Source organism: Musa acuminata, chromosome BXJ1-6, assembly GCF_036884655.1.
Source record: "Musa acuminata AAA Group cultivar baxijiao chromosome BXJ1-6, Cavendish_Baxijiao_AAA, whole genome shotgun sequence".
Taxonomy (NCBI): Eukaryota; Viridiplantae; Streptophyta; class Magnoliopsida; order Zingiberales; family Musaceae; genus Musa; species Musa acuminata.
The window spans coordinates 33,209,566-33,218,829 of NC_088332.1; the positions used below are offsets into that span (position 1 = coordinate 33,209,566).

The window sequence follows — 9,264 nt, forward strand, 5'->3', positions numbered from 1 at the left end:
TAGTCCTCAAACTGAAGTCATAGTGCAGAATAGTCCTCAAACTGAAGTCTAATTTTTTTAGAACAGCTGTTTTCTATTACACCACGCAATGGTAGTTAATTATGGTATTGACGGAGATTAAGCAACAGAAACTACGTGTGCTTTTAAGTCAAACATGCTGTCATTTGCTTTACTGAAGCTCATATGATGTGACCGAGTGAGCAAATTATGATGCCTCTAAAAGTCAACCAACCTGACTTGTTGAGTAAGCAAATTCCATGCGTAGAGAAAAGGGTGCATATGAGGGGCATAGATACTGTTCTCTGGAGATGCTCAGCAATGGTCATGAAGCCAAAGAAGCATATGAACCTAAGAATAGTAAACAAAGCAAAAGACTGCAACTTTATTCCATTACTTTCGATACTCCACTCACTTACTCCTTATTCCATGTAACTCATGTCATAAGGTTCTCTTATATATATATATATATATATATATATATATATATATATATATATAGTTAATCAAATGAAAAAAATAAGGAAAAAAAAAAGAAAGAGGAGGATAAGGTTCACATCCAACTTGGAAGGCAAAGAAGGCTTCGAATCCTATTCCCACTCCTTAACGTGGATTCCTTACCTCTGGATTAGCAATGGTCATGAAGCCAAAGAAGCATATGAACATAAGAATAGTAAACAAAGCAAAAGACTGCAACTTTATTCCATTACTTTCGATACTCCACTCACTGACTCCTTATTCCATGTAACTCATGTCATAAGGTTCTCTTTTATATATATATATATATATATATTGCAAGTGTCCTATTGCAAGTTTTCTAATTTTTCCTTTTGCAAGTGTCCTGATCTTTCCTTATAATAATTTTATCTCTACATTTGCTTTGAATATGAGGAACTTTGAATTGTTCTAGCCTTGCATTTGATATATCTCCTGTTTAGACGTAACGATTCGAATTTGTACAACTTCCAAGATTCTGACCTTTCTACTTTGTTATGGTTATAACTTCTATTGACCTCTGATTTGGATAAAACCTATTTGATCAGAATATAGACTCATAAACCTTTTGACTGCCCAAACTTCTATTTCAAATGAGCCTACAGATTCTGCAAAATAGTAATTTTATTTTTTGATCTTTGGTTACTAAATCAATGGTAACTCCTTGTTGGAAACCTTGATTCGTACGAAACTTATTTCATCAGAAACTAGATTGAAATATCTTTCCAATGATATATTTTTTGAGTAAAATTGGAGTACGATTGATAGTTTGAATCATTTATTCAATGTGCCTCTTGAATTCTGCTAGAAATCGAGCTTTAGTCGATTTCGCATATTCTGGTTTCATTCCTTTGGAAATTGATTTCATCTAACCTTCTTATTTGACTTGAGCTATATGTGATTGCTTGGAATCCTTGTACACTCTTGTTTTTATTTCCTTTCAAATCTGAATACATTTGTGAAAGATTATGTTTGCATCGTATTGACTCATAAAGACACATGTACATTTCGTTGTTCCGCATGTGTTTCCGATATGTCCTAATTTATTATTCACAATATCCTTTTGTACTCTGATGTTTATATATATATATATTTAATCAAATAAAAAAAATAAGGAGAAAAAAAAGAAAGAGGAGGATAAGGTTCACAGCCAACTTGGAAGGCAAAGAAGGCTTCGAATTCTATTCTCACTCAAGGTGGATTCCTTACCTCTGGATTCTCCAACCGTCCGATCACATCAGAATGCGAACGTTGGACGGCAGATGATGGGTGAGACTCCCCCGGGCACACAGGTTCCAAGATCCAACGCTCGCTCTTTCTGCTTTAGGATTCGTGTGGGGAACGGTTTCTTTTAGCACTTCGCCCCCCGGTGAAAGAAGTATTGCAACGCTGGTCCATCACGCCACGGCTGATTAATCGAGGCGGGTGGGAGCAGGCCGTCGTTGAGGTGGTGACTTCTAGTGGTCGGGGGCGGAGAGCGATCGGAGTTCTTCTTCTTCTTCTTCTTCTTCTTCTTCTTCTTCGTTCTTGATTGTGGTGTGATCATGGGGAGGGGGAAGTTTAAGGTGAAGCCGACGGGCCGCAGGAACTTCTCCACTCCCGAGGAGTTGGGTACGACCATCACTCGATCATCTTCCCTACTCTTCGTCCCTTGACATGCAGCGTTTCTTTGATACTCTTTTGTTTCTAGGTTTAGCGGTGGATCTTTACTTCTTGGATGTTGATTGTAAATTTGCCCACTATGTTATATCTTATCATGTTTTTGGCTCGAGATCATGAAATATCCAGGTGGGCGTTCACCTTGTTATAGCTAGTCATTGATGAAGATGAGGGAGATTGTGGCTTATGATTGGATACCGATGAAGTTATTTACTTTGATCTTTCTTGTTAAAGTAGTACTTGCCATTTTATGTATTCTTCTTCAATTGCCATATTATTGATATGGCCAATGTGGGAACAGTATAATGATTGTGATCTCCTATTGCTTTTATGTCCGATCTCCTGCTTCTAGCCTGCAAAAATTTTCGACTTCCCTGTAATAGTCAGGTTGGTCCTACACTACTATTGTTAATTTAGTAGCATATGTGTTCCCAGTGTGTTTAGGTGGTTAATAGGAGCATATATCTTTAATTATATATATGCATAGGTTGGAGATGTAGTCGAACTTGAGTGTTTATGCTTACTCTTTTCTTATTTATTATAAATGCTACAAGCTCTTCTGATTTGTCTCTGATTTTAAAATGATAGCAGATGCAGGCACCTCAGCTTGTTCTCGCACCATCAGACAGGTTAGCCTCATGACCAATAGTCCTATTGGTCATATTCCTTTGGAATTTGCAATATTACAAGTTTTAATTTTCAAAGACAATGTTGTACTTGGTGCATCTTAGTCATTCTTTGCATAACATATGGACAGGTGTTAAAGGAATAACTAGGTTGTTGATGGGCCTTTCATGCTTATGAATGGCGTGAATAATGCTTTCACCATCATGTTATTTATGCTTTTTTGTTGTTCAAAATATTGATTCCACGCAAACATGTTATGCAATTGCCTCTTTGTAACCCATCCCTTCTTTTCTCATATGATTCTATCCCCAGTCAGGCAAATTGAATCAGTGACTTCTCTGCCCCCAAGCTATTCATGTCCTTTGTACTTCTGTGGTCCTTTCTTTAACTGAACCTTTTGTCTAATTTCCAGTGCTTGGATTTGGAAGAATATTCAGACAGTTCCCATGATTCTGCTATTGTTTCTCAATATTGTGTTTTGATGTAAGATATTTTGTCCATTCCATTGCTATGTTTATTATAAAACATGATGATCGATATGCTGGCAGACAATTTTTTAGTATTACAGTCTAGGATGAGATGGTTTATGCGGATCTTGAAATGATATTTGGCATTAAGTTATGGTGAGAAAGTGCCATTTTATTGGCTTTATTATTGGTGCTATTAGTCTTTGGTAAAGGAAAGAAAGAAAGGTATAATAAATTTTGCTCTTAATTAGAGAACCAGATAATAGGCATTGGTAAGGCAAGATAAATTAGTTCAGGTTGGTGGTGCTGAGAGAGATGCACTTCGAAGAATATATTTTTTTTAAATTTATGTACAATCTTAAAGATGTCGGTGGAGTCACATGAATGAATACTGATTAAGAGTTTAATATTGAAGGCTAAGATGCTACAATTAGGAGATTATGGAAATCCATGACTGTGTACTGTGGGTTAGTAAGATTTGCAGTACTAGTTCATCGAAAATGATGGAGATGGTCTGCACTATTTACATTTGATCTCAAATTCTCAAGTAGTTTTCTAATCGAAATTTAGCCTCTATTATTTTACTATTTGAAGTGTGCTTAGCTGCTCGAAACAGCAACATATAAAACAGTAACTTCTGCTCAGTGGTACTCATTTATTCTGAAGACTGTTTTTTGGCCTCCATTATGTGTTCTGCTTGCTTTGTCCTTAGAATTACAAACTTATTTCCTTTTAACTTCAATAGGATCAAACTGAATACAATAAAAAAGAGGGATCTGAGGAGGGAAGTGGAGAAGATTCTGGAGAAGAGGTTGGGGTGAAAAATCTCCTTTAATCATGTGTTATTGCCGATGTTTTTTCTTTTGCCTAATGGGTTATGAAATATTTTTGATGTTGATGAATCATCATATTCTTGACAGAGAAGGAAGGGCACAATTTCCTTGATTGAGATCCAAAATCCAAACTTTGTTAAGCCAAGAACTACAAAAGCTAAAGACGCTAATGTGAGTTGAAATGTTCCTTTTACTTTTCATTTCTTGTAGAATCCTTCACTGGTAACTGAATGTTCTTAGACACTTTATGTTCACTGATCTTCCACGTGCTAAATTCTGACTGAAGCTCTATATAGATTATCACCACTTTTGTTCTTGTAATGACACTTCTGATTCATTCATTGGCTGCTATCTTTTGAAGGTATTCTTGTTTCAAAGTAATTGATAACACGTTATTTTTTTCTTTATTCTTTTCTTAGTGTCATGCCATCTGCATACTGTCTTTGTCTTGTTCTCTTATAGCATGGTTTCCTTCTGACCAGGGGTTTGAATTCTGCATATAATATTTGTTTCTCATATGGTCATCATTTCAAACAAGATTTTGATACTATTAGGGCATGTGTATACTGCCTAGTATCCATAGATCCGATCAATTACTTCTATTGGAACGTGTAGCTCATTGCTGGAATCATTCTGATCTTGATTTTTTATTATTTTATTTGACGATATTAGGCTATGCAAGTCACTATGCGTCTTAATTATACTGGTACTACACCAGTCCAATAGGTTCTGGAAACTGTATCAGACAAATATTTATTCATTAATTTTTAACATGGTGAGCGTTATATTGGTCTTCTCATGTGTTCCATGATTGTCATGCAGTCTTTAATTCATATGGGTGATAATAAATGTTTTATCTTGGTAACTCTGAAGTTATATGCAGCTTCTATCTTGTTTCTTCTTAAATTTTGTTATCTCTTCATTGAGAAGTGTCGTTACGTAAATTTGGTTCTCGATAACCAGTTCCAGATGACCTGATGTCTATTAATGTTATTGCATATTAACGCAGCTGGAAAATGCAACTCAACTGACAAGACGTGAAAGGTGTGTTACAACTGGTATTTATGACTCCTTATAGGTCTTCTTTGCTAAGTTTTCACTTGAGCCACTTTCACGAGTGGGCTTAAATTGTCTGTACTTTGCTTCATTTTTCAGTTGCTTATTAAGGTGGCTAAAATAATTTGTGGGTCCCCATGGTCTAAACTTTGGTATTATCCTGAAACATCTTTTTTGGGACACCAATAGGAAAGTTGTTATTTAAATGGTTTCATAATCGAAATAAATGATTTTATTGTATTTCTTTGATATGTGGTCTTTGTTTTCAGGTATTTTCATGGTCTGATACATTTTTCTCTGCAGTTGTGAATTTGTTATTAATCTGGTTCATTTGCCAAAGATAAATATGGCAATAATATGATTGACTTAGTTCTATTATTTTCTCATTGAATGTGGTCCGTCCAGTGTTTTAGGATTGACATAAATATATCTTGTGGCTGTAATATTTTAGTTTGGGAAGCAATATTGACAGCATCAAAATCTTGTTTAAATCTGCAGTAGATTCAAGAACTGCAGTTGGGACCATTAATACTAATAAAAAAAGTAAACAGTTTTTTGTGTCCTTTATAGTACAGGTAAACATTATTATTCCTGGTCCTTTGCCAAGTTACCTCAGTAAAATCCTGTTTTACATGCTTTAAGATGAAGACTTAAAACTTATGAACATGTATTAGCAACAACTGCTTTTGACATATAACAAATGCAGTAAACCCTGATATCAATGTTTTGGAGAAGACAGCTCGACAAGGAGGAGATGGAGAAGTGCAGTGATTAAATTAATCAATCCACTTTATCATGGATCGATGATTATTTTTCACCAAATTGTTGCACAACAGTTGGATTGAAAAGGCCAATGAAGGGATATGATGATATTAGAGTACAAGAGAGAATACTTTAAACTTGTCCCCCTTTTTAAGTTATCAAGGCTTAGACTATACTAGTAGTGGGTAATGAGGTCATTTATCATGCCTGGTTGGGTTAACCAGTCTTTATGTTGTATTCTGTGGACAGCTTGTATCAATCAAGCTTCACAAAGGAAAGATTTGGAGACTAATATGCAAAAGTGCCCTTTCATTCCAATTTATGTGTGGAGTACTGATGCGCATTGTAAGACCATTGTTTGTAGAACCGAGCTTTACATTGAAACATCAGCTATAAAACTGTAAGATTCCCCAGCACTTATATGCACTTTACGGAGCAGTTTAAATGGTATAATTCACACAAGATCTAAGTAGTTTTAGGTTGATATACTCTGTGATATAGTTTATTCTTGATTTATTAGCATTGCTTGTGAACTATATTAAGCTTGTCGCCCTCTTTTCTACAGGGAGGAGATAGAGAAACAAAGAGCTCATGAGCGATACATGAGGCTGCAGGAACAAGGGAAAACAGAACAATCTCGGAAGGATTTAGGTAACATTAGACAAGTCCCTTGTTTTTTTTCTTTTTTTGTGGACTTTAAGGGCACAATTTTTCTCTAAACCAATGCTGTGCAGAACCAACATGTTGATCTGTTGGAAATAGCTCATTGAGTTTACTTTGTTGTCAAGCATCACCTCGTAGTGTTCTGTTACATTTGAGCCCCCAAGGCATCTATTGTTACTCTAACATTTTAATTATAAAAATCGCATGGCAGGTTATTCAAGATGGCTTCTTGATTTTTGGTTAGTTTTAGCTTATCAATCAACTCACACATGCTTTTAGATCATTGTAGGTACAAGGAGCAAGCCATTAGTATACTTTCATGACTTTGATAAGATTGGCTTCTAACTTCCAGCCACTTGGTTGACTGGTTTCTAATAAGCCCCTTTTTAGCTGTAATAATAATATTATTATTTTCATTCTGACATTTGGTAATACTTCAGCCTGTGACTTTATTATTATTATTTTAACTGTTGAGCTTCTGAAAAAGAATCTTGATAGTCTATGGATGTTAAGTAAAGGTTATGGATACCAGATCGTTAGTAATGTTTTCTGTAAAGACATGGAGAGTGTGAAGCATGGTTAGCAAAATGTGGGAGTGATGAAAATAGTCTCACATTTGCTAATTAACATTTATCTGTTGCAGAGCGTCTGGCCTTGATACGTCGTCAAAGAGCAGAAGCTGCAAAGAAACGGCAGGAGGAAAAAGCTGGTACGTGTATCTCCCCACACAAATATCTTCTTAGTATCCAAATTCTACTCTATCATTGAAGGAGTGAAATATAAACCACAAAAAGGAGGATATGATATCCACAGTTCTCAAAGCTTTTCAGTAATCGGAATCAACTAATGCCATGTACATCTGATGAACTGTTCCCTTATGGCCAAGCTCTATAACACATTATTTTATAAAATCTTTCATTGGAAAAATACACATGGTTACCATTTCTAAGATCAAGGAACAACTTTTGGTTTTTGTATATGCATTTCTGAGTACTTTATCGCTTCCAAGACTAATAGTTCTTCTAATTCTATGAATCTCTCCGTAACATTTTGAATATGATTCAGATTGTATGATATTGCACCGATTAGTTACTTGAGGTTCTAAACATTTATTAAAAGAGAGAGAGAAAGAGAGAGAGAGAGAGAGAGTTGTTGTTGTTTCGAGATAGCATATATGAAACTGATCTGCCTCCTGCATTTTGCAGCCAAAGAATTGAAGAGAGCTGAAACTGAAACTGATCTGCCTCCTGCATTTTTAGCTAGAGATAAAAAGGGTGCTTTGCGTTCTCAGTCCTAACTGCTCTAAGATGGCCCAAATCAGCTTGTTCCGCACGAGCATGATCACAATGTTGGAATCAATGTAATCAGTTGCACGCCTCAACTAATTTCTAAATGTGGATGTGAAAAGAAATATTTCCGAGCACACTATATCTTCTTATCTCCCCATTGCATTGTCAAGAGAACATTTGCATATCTGTATGCAAGCATGATGCTGCCCATATGGTTGGAGGATAAAATGGACCATTTGCATATCTGTATGCAAGCATGATGCTGCCCATATGGTTGGAGGATAAAATGGACCAACCATCGAAAGGATATTTGTAAAGAAATAAAACAAGGGAAGCGGTCAAAAGTGGAATCATACTTACAATCCTCTTTTACTAAGAATATGAATGAAGAATTAACCTGCCAAGACTTTAGACTTTCCACGTTAGATATCTATAATACAAAGAAAGTTCGATCCCTCGGTGCACATTACAGTGTTTACCACGCTTAATTTTATCAACTATAAACTCCCAAAGAATCTTATAACATCTCTCTTGGTTACACGCTAGGAAGAAAAAGAATCTTTAGAGATTCTTATAATTTAAATTAGACGGAACAAATATTATATAACTGAACAGCATACTGCTGCTCGCATACAAGTGCAAGAAATGGAACAAATAAAATTTCAATGTAGGCAGAGATATGTTTACAGATCCCTTTGTATTTATAGAAAACCTTGCACGGTCTCAATAACGACAAAATCGTCCTGTATGTCATAGGTATTTAACACAAACATGTTAAAAGATGTACGACCTTTCACTGCATATTGATGCACTGACTATAATTTATGTTGTTATGAGTTTGATAATAAACAAACATTGTAGAGACATCCTTTGGTTTGGACGTTCTGATGTCTTTCTTTCATGCAAACTAAATTGTCAAATTAACTTGTGGTCACACTGTGGGTTGGTTGTGTGTTATGTCACGGGATTGTGGACCAACCTGACCACATACATATTCACATGCATTAATTTCTGGTAAGAAAAAAAAGTTCATGATTAAAATAATCATACTAACACATCATGGAAGCAAATCATACATATCATGATACAAGTATATAAAGAACAGGAATCATATTTAATACAAAGCCTATAACACTTTGTCGTATGCAAGCAATAAAAATAAATGCTTACCCAGATTTTTACTATTTAAAAAATAAAAAAAATATTATTATTATTTTAAAAACACCTCTTTGAGTGGAGCCACTTACCTAAAGCCTAAACTTACTTCCAACCAATCTGGGTAAGTTTTTATTTTTATTACCCAAACTTTCAAGCCTTAAGGAAAAGATAAACATTTGATTATTTAATTATACAATAACAATAAAAAAAATTATCTTTCCTCTTTATATTTGTTTTTTCCCTTTTTTTGTAGTTATT

General features: G+C 35.1%; 1 protein-coding gene across 3 annotated transcripts; it reads left to right on the forward strand.

The window, feature by feature from the left end:
• Positions 1–1,878: 1,878 nt before the first annotated feature.
• LOC135584939 (uncharacterized) lies at positions 1,879–7,982 on the forward strand. 3 transcript variants are annotated; one of them, XM_018827118.2, is made up of 8 exons: positions 1,879–2,103; positions 2,740–2,780; positions 3,991–4,056; positions 4,166–4,249; positions 5,088–5,122; positions 6,462–6,547; positions 7,203–7,268; positions 7,765–7,982. In XM_018827118.2, the coding sequence occupies exons 1-8, from the start codon at positions 2,037–2,039 to the stop codon at positions 7,854–7,856; spliced, it is 537 nt and encodes a 178-aa protein (XP_018682663.2). In that variant the 5' UTR covers positions 1,879–2,036; the 3' UTR covers positions 7,857–7,982. The 3 variants fall into 3 exon arrangements, with proteins under 3 accessions (XP_018682663.2, XP_065044213.1, XP_065044214.1); XM_065188141.1 differs by having other exon boundaries at positions 1,884–2,103; positions 2,743–2,780; XM_065188142.1 differs by lacking the exons at positions 1,879–2,103; positions 2,740–2,780; positions 3,991–4,056; positions 4,166–4,249; positions 5,088–5,122 and adding an exon at positions 5,129–6,296.
• The last annotated feature ends 1,282 nt before the right edge of the window (positions 7,983–9,264 follow it).

Bases quoted from the DNA above. Each gene is read 5' to 3' on its own strand.
- LOC135584939 (XM_018827118.2), top strand. From the start codon at position 2,037: ATGGGGAGGGGGAAGTTTAAGGTGAAGCCGACGGGCCGCAGGAACTTC. The intron at 2,781-3,990 runs GTTAGCCTCATG...TAACTTCAATAG, and splicing joins GTTCTCGCACCATCAGACAG to GATCAAACTGAATACAATAA. The intron at 6,548-7,202 runs GTAACATTAGAC...TATCTGTTGCAG, and splicing joins ACAATCTCGGAAGGATTTAG to AGCGTCTGGCCTTGATACGT.